The sequence below is a fragment of the Ovis canadensis genome, chromosome 4 (assembly GCF_042477335.2).
Source record: "Ovis canadensis isolate MfBH-ARS-UI-01 breed Bighorn chromosome 4, ARS-UI_OviCan_v2, whole genome shotgun sequence".
In the NCBI taxonomy this organism is placed as follows: Eukaryota; Metazoa; Chordata; class Mammalia; order Artiodactyla; family Bovidae; genus Ovis; species Ovis canadensis.
Window position 1 is genome coordinate 120,769,615 of NC_091248.1, and position 24,391 is coordinate 120,794,005.

The 24,391-nt window shown below is 54.1% G+C and overlaps 1 protein-coding gene across 1 annotated transcript; it reads right to left on the minus strand.

The window, feature by feature from the left end:
* Positions 1-79: 79 nt before the first annotated feature.
* Positions 80-16,633, minus strand: TRPV6 (transient receptor potential cation channel subfamily V member 6). Its single transcript, XM_069587007.1, has 15 exons — positions 16,084-16,633; positions 7,497-7,594; positions 7,213-7,335; positions 6,261-6,398; positions 5,898-5,996; positions 5,562-5,737; positions 4,932-5,078; positions 4,620-4,832; positions 4,213-4,299; positions 4,038-4,114; positions 3,636-3,801; positions 3,046-3,112; positions 2,443-2,711; positions 1,018-1,124; positions 80-716 (listed from the first exon to the last, which is right to left on the minus strand). Exons 1-15 carry the CDS (start codon positions 16,209-16,211, stop codon positions 446-448), a joined length of 2,166 nt encoding a protein of 721 aa, XP_069443108.1. The 5' UTR covers positions 16,212-16,633; the 3' UTR covers positions 80-445.
* Between the last annotated feature and the right edge of the window lie 7,758 nt (positions 16,634-24,391).

Below are 24,391 nucleotides of genomic sequence, written 5' to 3' on the forward strand. Positions count from 1 at the left end.
AGTAGTGGTGAGGCCCTGTGGTCTGCATCAAAGGGGTGGGAGACCCCATCGCAGAGAAGGCTGCGGAAGAAGAGAGGCGTATAGGAAGTGACTTTATTGGAAGGTGGGAGGCGGTATCACACCCCACCCCCTCCCAGCAGTACCCATCTGCTCCGTACACCTCCTGAACCTCCGCGGCTGTCTGCAGCTGTGACCCTGGATGGAGGCTGGTGCCCGAGGTGGCACCCCACCTTTTGTAAAGTGCTTTGCTCAGACAGGGCAGTAAGGCCAGGGTGGGTGAAGCTGGGTCCCTACTCATGCTGGGTCCCTGTGCTTTGGGTGAGGTGTGAGCCTGCTCCTTGGTTTCCCTGTATTCTGTTCTACACACCCCCCCCCCCCACCCCGCCCCTGACCTGGCAGGTGAGAGATCTGGACTTTGGTGGGAGGCAGGAGGCGGGAGGAGAGCTCAGATCTGGTACTCCCAGCCCTCCTCGTCCTCCAGAGCCTTGTTGACCACCCCCCTCAGCTCTCTCTTCAGGGTCCCTTGCCGCAGCCTCTCCCAGTTGATGCTGCTGCCGGAGGTGCTTCGAGACACTGAGGGGGTAGGAAGCGACAGGTGGGCGCCGAAGGGGCTGCCCAGCCACAGTCTTTCCCTGTTGTCCTCCGAGCCTGGGTGGCAGAAGGCCTGGGCGTAGCGCCGGACACGCTGCTGGTTGATGTCCTGTTTCTCTTCCACCCTGTTGGGAGAGGGGGAGTACAGAGGAGGTGATGGAATGGCTGACCTTGGACCAGCCCTCGTCTCTGGGCCTCGTCCAGCCCCACTGCCGGTGGCCTCTCTCCTTGTCTGCAGCCTGAGTGGGCACATGGGATGCCAGGCTTTGGGAAGCAACACCGAGCCGGGTCCAGGGACAACGTGGATGCTTTCAGGGCCGCTCTCTGCCCCCAGAGCCTGGCAATTTCCCTTCCCCCAGTAAGACTGGAAGCCCAGGGAGCGCACAGGCCTGTACAACAAGCGTGCCAGCTCATGCTGTCACTCACCGCAGGAACCAGCGGTCCCCCAGCCCGAACTTGCGCCCGCAGATCCCCGAGCGAGGCCACAGGCAACGCGGCAGCTTCTTCTCCAGCATCACAGTGGTGGCTACAACCTGTGGGGGGGTGGGGGTGGGGCAGAAGAGGATGAAACCAGAGATGGAGTGCAGACCACTGGAAGAGTGGAGAGGACTCTGGGCAGAGGGACCACAGTGTAGCAACAGCTGGGAAACTCATGGTTTCCCAGAGGGGACCATACCCCTGAGCAGAGGTTAGTGGAGTTAGCTTCGTCACCCCTTTTCTGCAGGAGAGAGTGATGGGTCTTGAGCCCCACAATGCTTCACCCAATGACCTGGCGTCCAGGCCAGGCCAGTCCTGCAGGAGGTGGGGAGACCTCGCTCTAAGGATCAGGAAGGTGGGCAGAGCAAAGAGCAAGGGTCCTTGGGGCTACAGAATATTTTGACCCTACAGATGTAAAGGCTACTTAGAAACACAAACATCCTGCGGAGAAATTTCCTACCAATACATTTACATTGAAAAAATATTTTCACGAGCAAACCCTATGTTGCCAGCTTAGGGTTTTTGTGTTTTTTTTAATTCTACTTTCTACACAACACAGTTAAATGCCATCTAGTTGGAGGATTTCCCATTTACGTTGCTGAAATTATTTTTGTTGCGATAAATTCTTTTGTAAGTACATTTTTAAATGATGATTTGATCCGGTTAATGCGTGCTTTTGACCCCATCACAATTATCTGACTGAAGATAGTTTCTGTGGCTATAGGGAGTTTGTGTGGCGTTATTTTTAACACGCCCAGTTTTTCTGGGTCGAATTTTGAAGACTTAAATATTGCCCCAAAGTTGATACTTCAGTTTTTATTCAGTAACAAAATTTCGTGAATGCAGTTGTAGCTACTGTGCTCGTGTGCTAATCCGGTTCAGTTGTGTCCACCTGTTTGCAACCGCATGGACTGTATAGCCCTTCAGGCTCATCTGTCCATGGGATTCTCCAGGCGAGAATACTGGAGTGGGTTGCATTCCCTCCTCCAGGGGATCTTCCTGACCCAGAAACCCAACCCGCATTTCTTTAAGTCTCCTGCATTGGCAGTCACGTTCTTTACCACTTGCACTGGGAAGCCCACTGTCGCTACTCCTGAGGTTCATTTCTTACTGATGATTCTAGAAAAGACAGATTTGACTTTTTTGAGAAAACAGGAATTCTTTTCAGCTGTTCCAGGATTGCTTGATTGTATTGCTGATCCAGTTCCGTACACTTTGTGTCGATTTTGCCTGTGCAATAACCCTCCAGATACACTGGGGGTGCCGGGGAGTGGGGGGCGGTGGGAGGTGAAATATCCTGCTTCTGAGTTTGGCCTGGCCCTTGTCAGGAAGAGAATGACTTGCACTAACCCTCCCGGCCACGAGGGGGCTCACCTGCGCCCTCCAGAGCTCATCCCGCTCGTGGGCTACACGCCAGTGAGTGTCCCCCATCATAGCGATGAGGAGGTTGAGCATGAGCAAAGCAGCGATGATGGCGAAGGCAGCGTAGGTGATGCTGTACATGAAGGGCAGATCCACGTCGTAGTTGGCGGGGCCGTCGATGATGGTGAGGAACAGCTCAAAGGTGCTGAACAGCGCCATGGGGTAATTGAAGAAGTGGCCCAGCTCATTGGGGTCCTCTGTCTGGAAGATGATAAAGAAGGCTGCTCTCACCCAAGGGGGTGAGAGTTCCATGCGATTAAACCGTAGCCCGCTCTGTGCTGCCCACTTCAGTCCTGTCTGCTTCCTCTCCAGTGTCACCATCCCAGCCCTCCATCACTCTGTCCTGTGGGTTCTTACGTTCCCCTATTTTCCATATGATTCACCCTCCTGATCCCAAGAGCCAGCTCTCCCCCTTAACACATCCCATCCTCAGACACTGTGGCCTCCTCCTGCCTCTGCCTTCCCTCCTGCCCCCCTCTCCCCACAGGTTTATCTAGAGGCATCCTGTGCTTTCTGATTTCCTCCAGCCCAGGGCCCCTGTCTCAGATGATTTACCCGAGGCAAAGCCCAGGATGACCACAGCCATCAGCCAGCAGAACCTCATCAGATCGCCAAAAATCATCTAGCGGGAAGGAAGAGAAGGGAGACCAGCTCCACACCAGTCTTTTGAGCAACTGCCCCTTATAGCCTCTAAGAGGTCTAACCCTGAGAAGTCCCACAGCTCTGCCCTCTAGCATAGGGTAGAGGCTGGCCAACCATGGCCTGCCGGCCAAATCTCCTGGATCAATTTTGGTATGGCCCTTGAGTGAGAATGTTACATTTTTTAAATGATTGAAAAAAAAATTTTAAAGGGGGAAGGGAAGAAGAAAATCAAAGAGATTATATACATGTTGGCCTTGCAAGCCTGGTAGGGAAGATTCCCTGGAGAAAGAAATGGCAACCCACTCCAGTGTTCTTGCCTGGGAAATCCCATGGTCAGAGGAGCCTGGCAGGCTATAGTCCATGGGGTTGCAAAGAGTCGGACATGACTTATAGACTAAACCACCACCGCAAGCCTGAGGTCTCTCTGATCTGATGCTTTTCAGAAATGTTCGCAGCCCCTGCTCTGGGACCTTTCTATAGAAAGTTTGGGAGGAGGCACCGACCTTCTGGATCATGATGGTGAAGGGGCCCAGCATCTGGAATCCTCGCGCAAAGTACATGACGCTGCACCAGCCCAGCACCAGGGCGAAGGACATGGGTACCACCTCCCCGCTGGTGTTGGTGAGCCGCATCACCATAGTCACCAGCACCATGCAGGAATAGGTGATGCTGGAGGGAGAGTGGGGAGGGGGCCGTGAGAGGGAGACTGGGGTGATCCTGAGGATCCAAGAGCGAGGGGGTGATGGAAGTGCTACCCACACACTCAGCTTCAAGCTCCGTACACAGTCACACACACATCACAGCGAGGCCTCTGGAGCTGGGGTTCTCCAGAGGCCAGGGATCCAGGGAGTTAAACTGGAGTCTTAGTGAGAAAGGTGTAGGGGGTGAGAGGAAAAGAGACTCACAAGAGGATGTGGAATGGTCCTCCGAGGATGGTCTGTCCAAAGGAGCGACTGACCCCCACTCGGAAGATGTCTGTAATCTGGGGAGAGGCCGGGAAGACGTGAGGCACTGTAGACTGAAGCTCTGACTGGATCCCTGGGGCACACAGCCTCACCCCTGGATCCCCACTGCACCCACCTCTATGAACAGGATGATGATGGCTCCACAGATGCTCACCAGCTCCCCCACCAGTCGGAGGTGGTCCTGGCGGGTCACGTAGGCCTCCTGAAAGGAGAGGCGTGGTCAGAGGACTCAGGGCTTCCCTCCATCTGCCCTGCCCACCCTTGGGTGCAAGTCCGCATCCTTGTCTAGGGACACCAGTCGCTCAGATTCTTTTCAACCCGTGAGGTTTGGCTCTCTCAAACTCTGCTCTCAGAGCATCGGTATCTTTCTGTGTGCATGTCTTTGAGTTTGTGCCTATGTAGTTGAGATCTGGGCAAGGAGAGAAACGTGGGTGGTGAGCTAGGAACGTGACAACACATCTGAAAGATGGCAGAGGGCTGGACACCCGCCACCCCAAAGCTCTGCTAGTCCTTGGGAGTCACCTGAGGTGGCTTCTGCTGGTAGAGGGTGCTGTCCCGGGGGTCAGTTTCATTGTCTGTCCTGGGCTTGAGGGGGCGGTACACACAGCACACGGTGAAGCAGACGATGTACAGCAGATATGTGGCTGCCAGCACACAGAAGTACGGCCGCCCGTATCTCTTCCACTTGAGGGTCACCAGCTCCTTCACTGGCGTCTGGTCTAGGATCTGGCGAGCCTGCAGCAGAAAGAGAAGGCAGCAAGCAGCTCAGAGCCCCTGAGTCCCCTCCCTAGTAGCTCCCTAGCCTGGGGACCAGCCCCCCACCACCCACCATACCTCCCTCTTCTTGGAGGTGACGATAAGTTCCAGGAGGGATAGCTCCTCCCCCGAGGAGTCGATTTCTGTGAGGTCGTAGAGAGTGGAGGTCAGCGGTCCACACGTCCACTGGATGTACTTCTGCTTCTGCACCAGGTTCTGGAATATCTAAAGTTGGGGATGGGGGGACAAGCGAGTGAGGAGGAGCAAGCCAAGGGGACTGTCGGGGTGCAGATGGGACGCTTGCCCAGTAGGACCGCTGCACCCCTGAAAGGGGGCTCGCTCTTCACTCAAAGACTGCAGCCTTGTGGACAAAAGAACCCTTCTGCCTCCTAGTTCATCCTCTTCCCCTGTAACTCCCTCTAGAGTTTGGAAAGAGGAGATGCAAGGAGGCAGGGCAGGGGAACATGGGCATTACAGACCACCCCGGGGACGGGATCTAGACCCTTGCAGCCCCTAACGACTCAGGGCAGAGAAACTGGGAGAGAAAGAAGATGCGAGACAGGGGCAGAGAAGGAAATTCCAATCGAAGCTGAAAACAGGGCCTCGGCATCGGGGAGGACCAATCACATCTACTTCCTCAAAGGGCCAGAAGTGTAAGATGAAGGGTCAGGAGAAGGACCCCCGTGGGGTTGAGGACGGGTCCCTCACCACAGTGTTGCCCTCCACTCCGGCCAGCTTGAAGGGGGTGAGGCCCTGGTGATTGAGCATGAGGTCCAGGGACTGCAGGTGGTCCCCTCGCCTGTCGTAGGACAGCAGCAGGTTGTACATCTGGCAGGCAAAGGTTTTGTTGGGCTGGAGGACGAGGATGTGCAACACTGTGTTTCCTGGGAGAGGACACGGGGTGTCACATGAGCCCTGGGACCAGAGTCCCTGCTGTTCCCCAGGACCACCCCCCACCCCGAGGGGGCCTGAGGGCGGTCCCAGCCCCTCCCCTCTCCCCTGCCACCCCCAGCCTGCCAGCGCCCCCTCCAGCCCAGCTCTTACCCAGGGAGTCCTGGGCCCGGATGTCAGCGCCGTGCTCAATGAGCAGCCTCACAATCTCCTCGCTGCCCATGCAGGCGGCAAAGGACAGAGGGTGCTCCCCTGGGGAGGCAGAGGCCCAGGCAGGCCGGCGTGAGATGCGGGCAGGGAGGGGCAGTGTTTCCAAGCAACCGCCTCTCCCTCCCCCATCTCTGCTCTGGGCCTGGGGACCCTTGTCAGCAGGACCAGAGGCGGGGATGCTGGAGGGGGCCCTGGGGTGGGGCTGGAGGCTTGGCTCTGGCCGCCCCAGGCACGGGGCCTCCTCAGCCCGCCCTGCCTTGACTGGTGTCCCCCTCCTCATCCTCCCAGCCCCGGGCCTGCTCTCACCAAAGTAGATGAGGTTGTGAGGAGAGAGGCGGAAGGCGGAGCCTGTGGCCCTCGCAGAGACGCTGGCCCCGTGGGCGAGCAGGGCTTTCACCAGGTTCACGTTCTGGTTCATGACTGCTATGTGCAGGGCCGTCTGACCTGGACAAGAGAGCTCTTGGCTTGTGCTCTGTCCCCAGGATCCAGCTAGGGGTCCCTCCTATCTTCACAGAATCCTGCAGGGGGACCCTCCTGTCTCCACCAGTCAGCCTTTCCGGGGGAGGATGAGACAGGGGTAGGGGCCTGGTGGGGCTCCCAGGGGCCCCCTGTGCTGCCTGCCTCTTCCTGCTCTAGTGGTTTAGCCGCCAAGTCATGTCCGACTCTTGCCACCCCATGGACTGTAGCGTGCCAGGCTCCTCTGTCCGTGGGATTCTCCAGGCAAGAACACTGGAGTGGGTTGCCGTTTCCTTCTCCAGTGGAGCTTCCCAATCCAAGAATCAAACATGGGTCTCTTGCATTGCAGGCAGATTCTTTACCTACAGAATGACAAGGGAAGCCTTCCTACCCTAGGTCTCTCCATTTCAGAGGTTAGCACTCCAATGAAGGGCATTAAGAATGCCGAGGAAAAAGGGACAGAACAGGGAGGTGAAGAGAAGGGGGCCCAGGTTCCCTCTTGGTTTCCCCAGACTGCTGCTGCTGCTAAGTCACTTCAGTTGTGTCCGACTCTGTGCGACCCCATAGATGGCACCCCACCAGGCTCCCCCGTCCCTGGGATTCTCCAGGCAAGAACACTGGAGTGGGTTGCCATTTCCTTCTCCAGTGCATGAAAGTGAAAAGAGAAAGTGAAGTCGCTCAGTCGTGTCCGACTCTTAGTGACCCCATGGACTGCAGCCTACCAGGCTCCTCAATGCATGGGATTTTCCAGGTCCACCACCAAGGTCACACTTCCCTCCATCCCAGATCCTTGGCCCCTCACCTTCATACAGCTCAGATGTCATGGGCTCCTTGACCAGCTCCGGGGCGGCCTCCATCAGCACCATGGCGGCCTCCAGGTTGTCATAGAGGGCGGCCACATGCAGTGCTGTCTCCCCCACGGCTCCTGGCATTGACAGAAAGCAGAGTCTCGTGGCCTCTCTGGAGCAGGGAGGGGGGCCCATAGAGAACTGGGGGTCCACACCAGAAGGCCCTGGGCTATACCAGCAGGAGGAGGGGGAAGAGGGCCATGGGCACGGGGCTGACCCAGCTGGAAACGCTCCTTACCTTTCTGGTGGACATCACAGGCCTCATACTTGAGCAGCTTGCGCAGAGCCTGGATGTTGTTCTCTTTGGCAGCTAGCAAGAGTGGAGACTCACAGATCCTATAAGGGAGGGGAGCGGGCCGGTTGGGAAGAAAGGTGGGCGGCTTTGCTCCGTCTCACACCTCGGTGAAAATGAACTCCGAACCTGGAGGTCCCTCATCCAGAGAGGTGGGGCTGCTATCAGGGGAGGGGCTGCCTGAGCGCTCAGCTCTGACCCATTGGTTAATCCAAGCCAACTTTTTCATAGTGTGCGTGAGTTAAATCCAAGGCAACTTTCCCATAGTTTGCGTGAGTTAAATCTGAGGCAACTTTTTCATAATTTGTGTGAGCTAAATGCAAGACAACTTTCCATAGTTTGTGCATGGGTGTCAGGACAGCTTTCCTTTCCTCTGTGTGTGTGTGTGTGTGTGATCTGTGCGCATCAGGTGCAGAGGAAGGAGTTTCAGCTAAATGCTTGTTTACTTTCTGACCCCTTTGGCCTCTGGAGCAACCCCTTTGCAGCATCCCTTGAAGTCCTGAGGTTACCCTCCAAGATAAGCCTTATTTTCATGGACTGAGGGTATGAGGAAATGCCTCTCTTATCTTTACGGAGGCGCTGACACGCAGAGGCTGGCGGGTACTTCTCCTGTTGTGCGATGCTCCCCTTCCTCAGGAAAGCCCCTGGCACTTTCTTCCCTACGACGGCATCTTTGGGGCTCAGTCCAAAAGCAGCCTTGGGTCCTTTCTTTCTTCTGGCCCTGTGTCGAGTTATAGTCTCTCCCTGCTTCCTGTCTGTGTCTCACTTGTTTTAGGCAAATCATCTCTGACTTTCCAGCTTTATGCCTACAATGAACTGCACACTTTTTGTAAGATCAAAACTGACTCCAACTGAGACACATGGGGTCCCTTTATTTATTTTTCCCTGCTGGCCTAGAGCTACTTGGTCCTTCTACAGGAGTGAATGCAATAACACTGTTTATCCACAGAGGGTCAGTTATGTGAACAGGAGCTCACACACCGAAAAGGCCATAGTAGCAGGAAACTGACTCCAAGAACTGGGGGTGGAGGGGTGATTGGGAGAGGAGGAGAGAGCGCGGCTTGCCCGTTTCCCCGAATGCTGGCCCCAGGCCCCCGCATCAGCCGCAGGGGCAGCCACCTGTCAGTTCAGCGGCTCTCCCACTCAGTCCCTGCCTCCCCATTCCCACTGATCCCTGTTAATCCATGTCCTCATTCTCTGGGCCAGGATTAGCAAAATCTTCTGACTAGTTCCCCTATACCCTATTTACCCCCAAACCATCCTTCTGGATGCTCCCAAGACATTCTCTCTAAACAGCAAATGCAAGCATAGTTTACAAAAATCTCGTGGGTCCTTAAACGCCCAAGGAGAAGAAACTCAGAAGTCCTCTCCAGACTTTGTGCAACTATTTTCCTGTGCTTTCTTCCCCCTGCTGGCCCCTGACACCCAGCAGTTTGGCCTCAGCACCCCAGGGCACACCATTCCCCACGTGGCTGTGCTCTCTCTCCTTTCACCTGGAATCCAGCCCCCACCCCACCCTAGTTACTCTCTGTGCTGCGCTCCCAGTGCCTGGGAATATGCCCAGTGTGATGGCAGGTGCTCATTACCACTCTCTGTAGAAGGAATGAACTGTAGCAATGCTAGAAGGTGGCTTGGCTTTACTGCCCCCCCCCCCTTATTAGCTCCATCAGCCACCCCCTAAGCCAACCTTAGGCAAACATATAATCTAAGTACAAAATAGTGTGCTTGGTGTGCTCACACAGCTGCAAAACAAGTTTGCAGCACCTCCCACTACCTCCTCTTCACCCCTATCTCCCCAGCCATAACCCCCACACCCTCCACCCTCACCCCATCACCCAGACCACAACCATGACTGCCACCGCCACCGTGATCCCCACCACCATCACCACCCCCACCATCACCACTAGCCCATGACCCCCACCACCACCATGACCCCCATCCCCATCACCAGCTGCACCACCATCACCACCCCCACCCCCACCCCCACCCCCCCTCCCACCACCATTACCTTTTCCAACAGTCTGCGCAAATCCCTCTTTTATAGATATTCGAGAGTAAGCACTATTCCCCAACACACACACACACACACACGGCAGGAAGTTTTCCGCCCTCTCCTCTGGCCTTACTTTTACGTCGGGGGGCTATGATTAGTATCTGTCTCTTTCTCTTCTAAGGGCACTTGGAGGTCAGAGGTCAGCCACTGTCTCAGATTGTATCCTTTCTCTGCCCTCCTCCAGGTAGCTTCTAGTTGCTATTGTTGCTTTGTCTTGCTACTAGTTCTGTGCCCTGTTTGGCCAAGGGTTAACGGCGAAGCTAGAAATGTGTCCAAAGGGGCTTCTAACCCAAGTGCAGAGTCCACTCCCTGCTTCCTAGGACATAAGTGGGGAGGCTAATCAGTGGCAGCCCCAGAGACACCACTGTTGGTTCTCTGACATATCTCTGATGACCGTAAATGTCCCCCTCAAACCTCCAGTCCCCACACGTTCTGTCTCTGGCCTGCACTGCCTGCCCTAGTGGCCTGGTGAGGGCAGGAAGCTACCATTTGAACTGGGATGGCTAGATTTACAAAATAAAAACATGGGGTTGCTCAGAGTTGAATTTTAGATACACAACAAATAAGTTCTTGTTTTTTTCTTGGCTGTGCCATGTGGCCGATTGTATCTTATTTCCCCAACCAGGGATCAAACCTGGGTCCTCGGCAATGAAAGCACAGAGGCCTAATCCCTGGATTGCCAGGGAATTCCCCTCAAATAAGTTTAATATAAGTATGTCCGTGCAATATTTTAGGGCAAACTGAAACTGGCAATCTATTCATTGTTTATCTGAAATTCACATTTAACTCTGTCTTGATGCTGGGAGGGATTGGGGAAAGGAGGAGAAGGAGACGACAGAGGATGAGATGGCTGGATGGCATCACTGACTCGATGGACGTGAGTCTGAGTGAACTCTGGGTGTTGGTGATGGACTGGGAGGCCTGGCGTGCTGCGATTCATGGGGTCGCAAAGAGTCGGACACGACTGAGCGACTGAACTGAACTGTATTTTATTTGGGAACCTCAATCATATCACACTCTGGGTGAAGAAAAGGCTTATGACCCACACCAGTGAGGTTTGTAGAGACCTGGTCTCCTCTCGGTGGCAAACTCTAAGATCCAGCAAAAATGGATGGCAGAATCTGCATGGTTCCCAGGGAGTCAGGCAGAGGTATCACTTGCAACAGCATCACATGGCCACAAGGGGGAAGCCAAGAAAGCCCTTGCTAATATCCTGGGCAGTAAGGCAGAAAAGATAGCGTGAAGTCGTGTCTGACGCTTGCGATCCCACAAACTGGAGCCCACCAGGCTCCTCTGTCCATGGGATTCTCCAGGCAAGAATACTGGAGTGGGCTGCTATTTACGTAAGGGAGAACTCCTCCAAAACAGCTGCCTACACTTACACCCCATAAAAAAGACGGACCCCATAAAAAAGAGCTGCTGCTGCTGCTAAGTCACTTCAGTCGTGTCCGACTCTGTGCGACCCCATAGACGGCAGCCCACCAGGCTCCCCCGTCCCTGGGATTTTCCAGGCAAGAACACTGGAGTGGGTTGCCACTTCCTTCTCCAATGCATGAAAGTGAAAAGAGCAGACCCATCCAAAGACTTGTGCCTGGTAAATGAAGAGTTTGTTCCAAAGAAACCCAACACAGAAGTTTAGATCTGGAGTAAAATCTACACATCACCAGACATCTCCCTAGGGCAGGAAGAAGAGGTGATACTGCCAAAATGTCTTCTGATTTTAATGGTTAAATTATACTCACTCTGTTCCAGGGGACAGTTTCATTTTGTTTAGAAGCATACGTAACTTTACTACCAGAATCTCTTATTTACAAACAGTGATTTAGAGCAGTGGTCTCTCCCAGGTGGCTCTGTGGTAAAGAATCCTCCTGCCAAAGCGGAAGATGCCAAAGATGTGGGTTAGGTCCTTGGGTGGAGAAGATCTCCTGGAGGAAGGAATGGCAAGCCACTCCAGTATTCTCACCTGGAGAATCCCATGGGCAGAGGAGCCTGGCAGGCTACAGTGCATGGGGTCGCAAAGAGTTAGACACAACTGAGCACACACACCTTAACCAGGGATAACTCCCTGCCTCCTTCCAAAGGATTTGGCAGCATCTGGAGTCACTTTTGGTTGTCATGCCTGGGAGAGGGGGTGAAACTGGCATCTAGTTGGCAGAGGGCAGTGGTGCTGCTAAGCTTCTTAAACAAGGCAGCCTCTTGTAACAGAGAATTATCTGCCCAACATGTCAAAAGGGTCAGGTAGAGAAGTTCTGACCTCGATGTATAAGTATTCCTTATCTATTTTTTAAGAAGGGATTTTTCACATTAAATAGAATGAGAAATTCCCTCCCTGTTTTTTTTTCTCTTACAAATCATTAAATGGTCAACTAAGAAACAAAAAATGAAGCCTTTTAAGCACCTGCAGATTAATTAATAAAAGACAGTGAAAGAAATGAGAAGATCCGAAATGATAAAAATATGAAAGTTGTTTCCAGAATTTAGAGTGTCTTATTTTGCTTGACTATTTTAAAATTGAACAGTCTGGCTCAATACTGGACTAGCAGAAACACTGCTATAGGATTTCTGGCATAAACCTAGCGCACCTTTTACAGAGCAAACAAGTCATTGATCACCTTGAGGTTCCCTCCGGCCCCAAGGAGCTGCCACTTGTCTTCTCTCCCTGTTTCCTCCACCCTATCCTCTCTGCGTCACGTTCTTATGGATGTGTATACGTCTATGCGTGTACACTCACGTGTGTGGACCTGCACGTGTGAAGTTTTGCATTTGGCTGCTGGGAAATAAGCAGGATCAAGTGTGTCTAGGAAAGAATTCTAGAAAGCCCTGGAAACCCAGTCTAATCTGTCCACATGGAGAAAGAGGCCTGGAGCCCTGGGGTGGTCTGTTCAAACAAGTCGGAGGCAGTGCTGGGACCCCTCTGGTCATTTCCCTGTTCCTATTCTCTGTGTGCATCAGGATCGGAAGCAGGGTCAGAGGAGGCACGGGAGGTGGGTCCCTCTGGTTTCTCCACCAACCCCTCTCAGAGAAGCATGTCACACACACCCCTTGGGCTCAGAGTCTGGTGCTTGGATGGTTCCAGCTCTAATGGGAGGGAGCTCACAGTCCCTCTAACGCCTGCTGTCAATGGAAGCTGCCTTTTGACTGTTCTTGTGTTCTTTTTAATCACAGTGGTCCCAGGGGTTAAATGTGCTTTTCAGCTTCCAAAGCAGCCTCTTGCACACGATCACGTTTGCTCTCTACAACCCTGGGACACGGGTTGAATAATTCTCTTATTTTTCTGCAAAGGAAGCCAAGCTAGATCCAGAAGACCAGACAGAGTTCAAGATGGAATGCTTGGCCAAAAACCTGGCCCCAAGGCTCTCACCGCTCAGTTATGTGGTTCTTCTAGTTCTCTGGCTCTTCCCAATTTTTCTTGTGTTGGGGTGAGGTTGGGGGGAGCAGCTGGAGCGGTGACCAGGGAGGGGAGGAGGTGTGCACTGGCTACCTGGGGCAACCTCCCTCCAGCTCAGGTTCTGGGCGATGGGAGGAAGAAGCCAAAGCTCACGAGAGTGGCTAATTCCAGACCTGGCCGCCCTTCTAAGTGCCCGAACTGCATCTTTCAAGTCCAAGATGCCTGCACCTGCACATGTGTTTACTGAAGCAAGAAGTTCCAGGGCGATCCAAGGTCCCAGCCCTCACTCTGACAGGTAGGCCATGCCAGCCCCCAGATACTAATGCAGGGGTCTATCAAAACAGAAAAGAGTCCCTGGTGCGCACTGCCTCATGCCAGCTACAGGGAGGATGGCCGCACCAGCGAGGGGCTCAGGGTGAGGATCACGTTAGGCAGACCGCGGAAGCTGCCCAGCACAGTCCACACCAATCGGAATCGGGGCCTGCACTGTCCTCCTCAAGGCTCCCACACTACCTGTTCACAGCCTTCTTAGGACAGTCACCAAGCTCACTTTTAACCCAAGTCGGTGTCGATTGGTGTGTTTGGTCCCTAAGAACGTGTGCTTCTGGAGAGCAGGGAATGCATCACATTCATTTTCGCAAACCTAGCTGAGTGTTTTATAGTCAACACCTAGTACATTGCATCTCAGGAATTAAGACCGGTCAGGAAGATCCCCTGGAGGAGGGCATGGCAACCGACTCTGGTATTCTTGCCTAGAGAATCCCATGGGCAGAGGAGCCTGATGGACTACAGCAGAGTCAGACACGGCTGAGTGGCTTAGCACGCACACATATACACAAAGCCCCGAGATGATGCAGACGAAATGAGAGAAGGATGATGGTTCAACTTGGATCCCACGGACACGGATTTAAGCCGAGGCAAAGGCAACGAAGACCCAAGAAAAGTCAACCAGAGAGAGAAGAATGCTGGGTTCCCCCATGTTCCTGGAGAGACCCGAGCGCCTCCCTTCTCCTGGAGTCCCCTCCACCCCACCCGGAGCCCCTACTCTGGGTCTGCCTCATTCCCAGGGGTGGGGGGTGGTAACAGCCCTGCTCACCTGGCCATGTTGTCCTCACTCACACTGTCAGCGCATGTATGTCCAGCCTCCCACAGATCTCCCCTTAAAGCTGAGTGATTACACTGCCTTGGACAATCCCCTCCCAACACTTTCAGGTCCTTCTGGGGAGTAGCCACCCAGTAGGGGAATCAAGTTTCCAGGGCCCTGGTGTCCCAGAAAAAGAGGATCCAGAAAACTGTGAAATCTGACAGGGGACGTGAGGAAGAGGGGAGAGTAGCTCTCTGAGTGGTGAATCAGGCTTTCCTAGCCCAAGGCTGTGAGAGAAGGCCCATCAGATGTCGCTAAGACACAGGGACAGAGAAGATACCGGGGAGCAGCCCCAGCTCCAGCCCAGGTCCTCCCCTCTGCCTCTGCCACCACTTCCAAGCCCCAGGGGCCTCTCTGTGCTCCTGCCCGGCTCCCCCAGCTCCAGGGTCCTGAGACTGGACTGGGATGAGTGGAACCACTGATGGTCCCAGTCGCCAACAACAATAATGTTCTGTTGCCTCAAGATGTCATCAGCCAAACATGTGCTCAGCCCCCACTCTCCCAGGCCCGGGGGGAGAGAGGTGGGCGGCAGCTGTGAGAGCCAGGGAGCCAGACCTCAAAAAAAAAAAGAAAAAGAAAAAAAGGAGCACACCCCCCAGCCCTGAATCCTTGAGCAAGAGGAAGGGAAACAACAGGAATTCCAGCTAACCCCCAGCCTCCCGGTCAGGCTCAGGCAGGGCACCCCCCCCCCCCCCACTTTGAGATGGAGAGAGACCCTCAGACACACACGCTTTGGACTTTCCCCTGTGAATAGACGTATTATCTGCCTCTTAGGGACCCAGGAAAGTCCCAGGAGGAGGACTTGCTGCTAGCCTGCTGGCCCCTGGGTGGGAAGACCCACGGAGGTTCTGGAGGAGAAATCACACACAGGGATGGCCTCAAGCTTCCTCCTACCTCCTCCCAACCCCCAGCTCTGAGCACCAATGGAGGTGGGGGGACCATCGCATGAGTCTAGGGCAGTTTTCAGGAGCTGGAAGCCTTAAGTGAGATGTTCTTCGGGCTCAAACCTAGAGCCTCTCAAATTCCTCAGCCTGCCTTCCGCAGTGAATTCTAAGCACCTGGTATTTTGGCCCATTGCCCATGGCCCTCTCCTGAAATGGAGTGTAATAAATTCCAGGGCTGGGTCCCAGCTTTGTTGTCTTCACAAACAGCACCCCTCTCCAACTCCCCCACACCAAGACTCAGACTCCGTCAATGGCTGATGCGATAAACGCACAAGAATGATTGTCACATTTTGGTTACCACATTTGGTGGTGACTGACATCTGCAGTTCCCTCCCTGCCCCACTCATTGATTCATTCCCACACGTGCACATATATGTACTGTGTGTTTCTGCCCAAGAGACTGTTCTAGGAGCAGGGAGTAGAGATGTAAAGCACTGTCCTAACATAGCAGCACCTCTGGGCCTCCCTGGTGGCTCAGCTGTAAACAACCCACCTGCAACACAGGAGGCACAGGAGACTTGGGTTCTATTTCCAGGGTCGGGAAGATCCGCTAGAGGAGGGCACAGCAACCAACTCTAGTATTCTTGCCGGGAGAATCCCATGGACAGAGGAGCCTGGCGGGCTACAGTCCAGGGGGTCCCAAAGAGTCAGACATCACGGAACAACTGAATACACACACACACACACACAGCAGCACCTCCGGGGTGCAAGTCTGTGATGCCCTAATCCTTCCACAGGCTGACAAGTTGTCTGGGCTCCAGGAAAGAACTTACGAGAAAGGCTGCCTAATTGATGGGCTCTTAAACATAGGGAGCACCTGTATTACCATGCCAGCCCCTCCTCCCCTTCCACCTGGCACTAACCCCACAGGCCCAGACTCTAGAGACAAAGTGCTCCAGAGGGGCCAGGCCTGGAAGAAAGGTCTTCCCAGCAGAGGTGCCCTCAAGGGGAGGGGGGTACCCAGGGGGAAGGGAGGGGTGAGGGGCAGCGGCTCTGGGGCTTACCTCTTCTGCTGGAGCAGGTTCTGCTCATCCCGCCTCTGGGCCCATGGCTCCTGCCTCTGGAACCATCTGCAGAGCTTCCTCCACAGGCAGAGAATGTGCCCCTTCTCCTTGGGCAGTGGCAACCCCATGGAGCAGGGGGCCCGCTCCCTGGGGGGCTGGGGCTGAGGCCAGACCCCACCTGGACTCAGCCTGGGGGCCACATGGGCAGCCCCGAGGGCCGGCCCGCCCTCTTCCCGGAGAGGTGCCGTCTCGGGGCCTTCCAGGCCCCGCGGAGTCTCCCCGAGGTGTAAGCAGCCAGACACAAGAGGCCTCCCTCGGAGGAGTTCGTTACACTTGGCAGAGCTGGGACTCCGCCACTAAGCTCCCTGGGCAGGAGCTCTCATCCTGGGAGACGCAGAAGCCCTGAAGACACTCCCTTACTCCTCCCAAATTACCTGGGATTTAAAGAGACAGGCCAGCAGCTGTGGGGGCCTGGGAAAGCTCCCTCTCTCAGCTCCCCGACAGCCAGTCCAGGGAGGGGAGGCCTTCTGAGAGAAGGACAGGACTCCCTGGACTTTGGGACACCTGGCGACCTTTTATAGAAAGGCCTGGACGGGTCAGTTGAGTCTCAGGTACTCCAGTCAGTGTGGGAGAAGGGGGCGGAGCTGGGCAGGGCGCTGGGTCTGAAGGGCCAGGATGCCCACCTTCCCCGCAGGGTGTCTCTGAACCTCTCTGTCCCACAGGCGTGATTTTTCTTCGTCTCTCCCCTGGCCCATGACAGGTGCATAAATATTGAAAACTCTCAGCCCCCTCAGCAACTGTGGGTCAGCACAGTTAGTAAATGCAAATATTCTGGCCTTGGCAAGCTGCACACAGGCATACAGCGTCTGATACGCATTCTTCTTTTCTTGCTTTTATAGCCCTTAAGAGGTGAAAAATCCATTCTGAACACACAAACTAGAGCATAAAATGGCACCCCTGGACCGTGTGTGGCCCCTCTGAACACAGTTCTCAGACGCCTACTCCAGAATTCTAGAGACTGTCCCCAACCCCACACCGGTGGCTCAGCGGTAAAGAATTTGCCTGCAATGCAGGCAACTTGGGTTCGATCCCTGTGCTGGGAAGATCCCCTGGAGAAGGGAATGGCTACCCACTCCAGTCCTCTTGCCTGGAGAATCCCATGGGCAGAGGAGCCTGGCGGGCTACAGTCCATGGGGTGGCAAAGAGCTGGACACGACTGAAACGACTTAACACACTTGCAAGGAGTGGGTTGCCAAGTAAAAGACAGGATGCTCGATTCAATTTGAGTTTCGGATAAACAGCAAATATATTTTTAGGGTAATTATGTCGCAAATATTTTCCCTGGCAGCCTCCAGTGGAGACAGCATTTATTTACCCACTACTGCCTGGCAGGGGCCCTTAACCAAGTCTTCTCATGTCACCTCACATCAAACCTGCAAGGCAAGCATTAGTATCTGCATTTTACCAATGGAAGGGGAAAAAAAAAAACACAACGAAGCTCATAGTGGTAAAGTAAGTCCCCCAATGTCATAGAGCCAGCTTTATAGCCAAGGCCAGATTCAAGCCCACTCCCCTGATGCCGGAGCCCTCTGTCTTTCCGACCACAGCTGGCAAAGAATGTTCCAGAAGGAAAGGGCCTGCACAGTCGCACTGGAGAGTGCTGACAGGAAGCCCAGCCCCTCTTGGTCCTGCCAGAACTCTGACCAGAGCAAGCTGAGTGCCCTGGGAAGATCCTCTTCCCACAGAAGAGGAACGGAGGACCTGGCCTCAGCCCAGCCCACAGCGGGCCAGGACCCAGTGGCCTGGGGCATGGGCGGCAGGCTCAGAGACGGAGAGGTATGTGTGGATCACTCCCAGGCTTTGGAGTCTTTCCTTGCCTGTCTCTGATTCAGAGAGCTGGAGGGAGCAGCAAAGAGTGTGTGTGTGTGTGTGTGGTCTGTGCAGTGTGTGTGCACACGCGTGCTATGTGTAGGGGAGAAGGCAAGCTCGGGGGCAGGTCTGGGGTGTCTCCACGGAGAGGAGTGGAGGAGGGCCACGCTCAAATCTCGAAAGAAAGCAGTTGTGCCAGGCGGCGGTGCCTGAGCAAACAGTACAGCTGATTAGTTGAGTTCCCCACCCACCCCGGGGTCAGCAGGTTCTGGCTGGGTGGCGGGGGAAGACGCTGGAACCCAAACCTTGAACCCCAGACCTTTGCGCCCATTAAGCCAATGTTTGCCTGCCTACCGACCCACCCACCTTCTCTGTCCCACCAGGCTCCAGGCAGAGACCCTCATTCACGATAAGGCGTTGAGGTGTTTGTCTCATGGGATGGGGTGGGGGGGTGGAGGGTGGGGTTGGGGAGCTGCAGGAAGACATGGCTGCAGTTACCAACTTTCCTTTCCTTTCTCACCTCCCGCCACCCAGTGCCAACTCTGTAGGGTCACCAGGGCCAATGGGACTCCAGTACAGACTCCAAACAGGTGTGGAAGGCAGTGGCCCAGCCCTGACCTGACCTGACCAGGAGCATGGGCAACGTGGGTACGGGGTTCTCTCTTGGGGACATGGGTCCTCAGACTGGCACGACTGATATTTTGGAACAATTAATCCTTTCGTGTGGGGGCTGTCCTGCCTGTCATAGGGTCCGTGCACGGGCCGACAGCAGAACCCGCTCTGCTGAGCTGTGGCCCTCAAGAGCACCTCTAGGCATTGCCTGAGGTCCCCCCCACAGCGGGAAGCAAAGTCATTTTCCCTTGAGAACAACTGATTTAGGGCCCCAAAGTGTCTACATATCATTTTATTTTCTGTGTTTCCATCTGGTTTTCCCTCTCTTGCTCCTCCTATTCTTTCTACAATTGGGTCTGCTCCCTCCATCTCTGTGCTGGTGAGTGTGGGGTTTGTGTGCTTGTGTGTGTGTGTGGTTTGGGGGTTGTGGTGGATGCTATGGGGTGTGTCTGTGGCTGTGACCCTGAATGATCTCTCTGTGGGAACCTGGGTTACTTTCTCTTCTTTCTCTCGACCTCTGCCCCTGTGTTTGTTTCCCCGTCCAGCTTACTCGTCAGCGCATCCTTGCCCCCTGAGTCCTTTCAGGAGGCATCTCCTTAGCTGAGTTGTCAAGTGGGAGGCCAGCAGGGCAGACCAAGAGGCTGCGAGGATGGAGCCGGGCTGGGGCATAGAGATCAAAGCCACCGCTCACTCAGCTTGGAGTTTGATCCAGTCACTGGGTTCGCAAGCCCCACTGTGTGCCAGCTCATAAAACCGGCAGCAGATGACATGTCAGCAGGTGAACACACACACACACCCACACACATGTCAGAAACTCCACCCAGGCCAGGATGGTGTTCGGATCTGGTGTCTTAACTGAGAACCAGGTGAGCCGGGCCTGGTGCTGGATCTCTCTGGCTGCCTGGATGGCAGTTTGTGCGAATAACCCTCCAGGGTCCTTTTCAATTCAAACATCCTGTGATTCTGAAGAGAAGTGAATCAAGGGGGCTTCGGCGTGTACACACGGCCACTTTGGCCTCCACAGGTTAAGGGGTCTGAATTGTGGCAGAGCCCGCGTGCACTTTTCCCCACTTAGTGACCTTAATCCCTGGTGCTCTGTTTTCATTCCAGTTGCTGATTGCAGCTCCATCTCTTTGCCTGTCCTTCTCACAACCCTTCCCTCCTCAGAGCCACCTGTGTGCTCATACCATGGGGTCATCATGTAGGACCTGCTGACCATCTGCTCTCTTGTAGGGACCTGGGGAAGGACTTTCAGCTGGTCCCACTTTCCCGGATAGGCATGTGCACATTATTTGACACGTCTCTGCAGGACATGTTTTACACTGCGTGCATGCGTGCATGTGTGTGTACTAAGTCTCTTCAGTCGTGTCTGACTCTTTGCAACCCTATGGACTGTACCCCGCCAGGCTTCTCTGTCCATGGGGATTCTCCAGGCAAGAATACTGGGTGCATGCCCTCTTCCAGGAGATTTTCCCAACCCAGGGATCAAACCCAGGTCTCCTGCACTGGCAGGCGGATTCTTTACCACTAGCACCACCTGGGAAGCCCGTGTTATACATTAACTAAATCAATATGTCATAGCAATGTTTCACAGCAGTCGTTTATGTGTGCACATGTGCATACGCGCCTGATGCTGAAGCTGAAACTCCAGGACTCTGGCCACCTGCTGCGAAGAACTGACTCATTGGAAAAGACCCTGATGCTGGGAAAGATTTAGGGCAGGAAGAGAAGGGGACGACAGAGGATGAAATGGTTGGATGGCATCACTGACTCAATGGACATGAGTTTGAGCAAGCTCCAGGAGTTGATGATGAACAGGGATGCCTGGCGTGCTGCAGTCCTTGGGGTCGCAAAGAGTCGGATGCAACTGAGCGACTGGACTGAACTGAACTGATGTGTCTGTTTCCTGGCTTCCTTGAAATTGTAGATTTAAAAATTCACAGGCATTGATCCTCCTGGACTCTCACCCCTTTGCAGAAGGTGCCCAAAAGGCATAGGTGGTGACATGGACATAAGCCTGTTCTCCTTTCCTTTCTATTTCCCTCCAGCATGGGTCAGTTCTCGCCCTTCCTGCCCACCTCTGCAGGAAAATTGTTCAGCCTTGAAAGTTCTCACCTGATTTGCAACCTCCTCCTGCCCCTCAGTGATTCTGAATGTCTTGTTTCCTAAACCACCCATCCAGGAAGTGGGTGCTAGTCTGGGGAGAAGTAGGTTCTGGCTCTCATGGTTTGTAAGAGGTCTGGAGCTTTAGAGGGAGCCCTGCGGAGCTCTGACCCAAACCCAGCTCTCTCTGGAGGTCTCTACAGGCTGGAGTCAGGACTCGTAATCCAAGTGTGGCCCCTCTGGAAACTGAGAAGGATACAGAAGGGTGTCCAGAGCCTTCCTGGGGCAATGCCTCTCGTCCTGCTGGCCCAGTTTCCTGAAGCCTTTTTTTCCTCCCTCTCTTCTTATCCAGACCCCAAGACCTCTCCCCTCCACAGCCAGACCCCTCTGCTCTGTCATCTCCCTCTATCTGTTCTCACCCACCTTACCTGATCAGAGGTACTCTGCCTGCAGACCTGGAAGTCACCCAGGAGCGAAGCCACTGAAGTGTGTGCCACTCGCAAAGGACTTTCCAAATGTGTCCAAGAATGCCTGGCTTCTGGAAGAGAAACTGATGTGTAATCAGAACAGCTGTGTTCCAGCTCCTGTTCGAATAAAAATCACGGTGGGGCCTCGGCCAAGGCACTTAACCTTTTTAGTGTCCTGATCTGCAAAACTGAGCACTTGAGTTTTTAAGATCTCCTGTTCCTTTCAACCCTCTCTGCTCCCCCAGGAAAGCCCTCTCAACTTCCACACACAGAGAGAATAGAAGTCAGAAAGGACCCCTTTTCAGAAAAGGCTCTTGTGTCTCAGGTGAGATCTGACTCTGAACCCCGGGGCCAGATGCTCCACTGAGCAGAGAGCAGAGGGGAGAGGGAGGCAGAACACGGGGACACATGGCTTCTGATCACCCTTAACCTGATCTGTGGTAGGATTCTGCGGTCTTGAGCGGGGAGAAGGTGACGTTCTCCCAACCCCAGGACTCCCAGGGCTGTGGACAGCCAGAGGTGGGGCTGGGGGCCAGGTGCGTGGTTCTTCTGACCTCTCTGCTCTGGGCAGAGTCCCAGAGATGCTGGGTTTGGGGTGTATGGGATAAAGAGCCACGAACCCACCAAGTTTCAAGGAAACAGCACTTGTTTGGGGCCCAAGAGATGGTACCTAGCTGATCTCTCTGATCAGATCATTGCTATTAAAAACCCAAGCCCATGAGTGATTGAGATTGACACATACACATTGAGTGAGTGAGTGACATTGCTTAGTCGAGCCCGACTCTTTGCCACCCCATGGACTGCAGCCCACCAGGCTCCTCCATCCATGGGATTTTCCAGGCAAGAGTACTGGAGTGGGGTGCCATTGTCTTCTCCAGGAGATCTTCCCGACCCAGGGCTTGAACCCAGGTCTCCCACATTGTAGGCAGACGCTTTACCATCTGAGCCACCAGGGAAGTCACTACTACGTATAAAATAGATAATGAATAAGAACCTACTGTATAGCACAGGGAACTCTACTCAATACTCTGTAATGACCTACACAGGGAAAGAATCTAAAAAACAGTGGATATATGTATGTATATGGGCTTCCCAGGTGGTTCAGTGGGTAAAGAATCTGCCTTCAATGCAGGAGCCACAGGAGTCGCAAGTTGGATCCCTGGGTCAGGAAGATTCCCTGGGGGAGGGCATGGCAACACACTCCAGTATTCTTGCTGGGAGAATCCCATGGACAAAGGAGCCTGGCAGGGTATAGTCCATGGGGTCACCAAGCTATACACGACAAGCGACAAAGCGCACACACACATATAACTGATTCACTTTTTTTGAAATGAACACAACACTATAAATCAACTATATTCCAATAAAAATTTTTAAAAAGACAATAAAAAAACCCAAGCCTAAAGCAAAACCCTTTCCTTTACCAGAAATGGTAGCCTTTCCCCACAGTCCTTCAGGGGCACATTTTACTGGCAATCTTCCCCCAACTTGTCCCCACCTGCACTTTTTGGTCTCTCTCTCTCCCCACCCAAAAGCAAACTCAGGGAAACAGCAAACATGGTGCTGATAAGAACTCTCAGATTCTATTTGTTTAGCGTGATCACTCACCCAAACACCCTACCGCCTGTGTCCTTTTCACTTTCATGAAAGTGAAGTCTCTCCATCATGTCCAACTCTGCAACCCCATGCACTGTGGCCCACCAGGTTCCTCCATCCATGGAATTTTCTAGACAAGAGGAATGGAGTGGGTTGCCATTTCCTTCTCCATCTGTCAGAAAAACCAAGTGAAATGCCAGACTGGTTATAAAAGTAGGGACCACAGTTGAAAGTGGGGGAGGAACAGTTGGAGCAGGTGGGCACTCTTGCCTGAGTCAGGACAGGTATGAAGGGAGGGCCCTGGGGACCAGCGCCTGAAGATCCCACCCAAAAGGCAGGCCTGACCTGGGGATAAGGAGCTCTGGGCCTCCTCTTCACCTCTTGATGGAGAGGTAGCCAGGAGAGGGGGTGGGGCTCCCCTTAAGGACTGTAGGGCAGCGCCTGGCAGGGGCACTAGGAACTGGGCATATTCTAAGGCAAATACTTGAGTGAGCCAGGGGGCAGTGCGCAGTGGGAGGCTAAGAGAAAGAGGGAGAGGCCAGACCAAGGGCCCGGAGGTAGCCAGCGGCTACTATGGATGGATGGAAGCCAAACAGTGCCTGTCTAGACAGACAGCTCTTGAGCAATTCTGACCCTCCGTAGGCAGGTCCCCTGGTCAGGCCACAGCAATAAGAAGAACTGGAAAACAGAGAAAATGACTTTCACCACCTCACCTTCCTCCATTCCCCTGCGCAAATACCTAGGCTTCAAGGACCCAGAGCCATGAGTGGGTAGAGCCCCACCGGCCCCTCCCATAGAGGGTGGCCACAGGCTCTGCATCAGCGCATGTGACAGAGGATCCAGACCGGTGGACCACAGTCCACGGGGTGGCAAAGAGTCAGAGACGACAGGTGAGTAGGCACGCACACACGTATACGTATAACTGATTCACTTCACTGTTCAGCAGAAACTAACACAACATTATAAATCAACTGTATTCCAATAACAATTTTTAAAAAAGAGCAGTAGAAAACCCAAGCCTAAAGCCAAACCCTTTCCTTTACCGAGAGGGCACATTTTATTGGCAATCTCCTCCCAGTTTGGCGTCCGCTAGAGGCCCTGGCAGAGTATCCAGTGAGCTCCTGATACAATCAGTTCGCAGGCCAGGGGGCATCAGTCTAGCATCAGCAGGCTGTCCTGGGGGCAGTTCTCAGGCCACTGGTTCCCTCCCTGACCCTCCCCACTTCTCTAGGACAGGCTGATTTCCAGCTCCAAGAGCTAACTCTGATCTGTCCCCAAGCTACGGGAAAAAGTCCAGAAACCAGCAGGCAGTCCGGGCTGTCCTGGGAATCTTTGCACAGGAGCCGGAGTGCAGGAAAACACAGAGCCCCGGGCTGCCATTGGCGTGCGCGTAGGAGTGCACGTTGGAGGGGCTGGTGTGTGGTCTGTGGCCAAGGTTGTGCCCACCACGGCAGGTGGTGGGTGGATGAACCAAAACGTTTACTGTCAGGGATGCCCCTCTGGGCTTTAGTGACCTTCTGTAGAGGAACAGCAGCAGCTAACAGGTTAGGAGACTCAGCGGGCAGCCGTGGGGGATGCCTGGCCAGAGGTAAATGTACAGTCACAGCCTCTATTTTTATCCTCTCATTCCTCTCACCTGCTGTTGTCTCTGTGTCCTGGAG

Coding starts and splice junctions, on each gene's coding strand:
- TRPV6 (XM_069587007.1), bottom strand. CDS start 16,211: ATGGGGTTGCCACTGCCCAAGGAGAAGGGGCACATTCTCTGCCTGTGG. Junction 6,399..7,212: donor GACATCTGAGCTGTATGAAG/GTGAGGGGCCAA, acceptor TCTCTTGTCCAG/GTCAGACGGCCCTGCACATA. Junction 2,712..3,045: donor CATCCTGGGCTTTGCCTCGG/GTAAATCATCTG, acceptor GGGTGAGAGCAG/CCTTCTTTATCATCTTCCAG.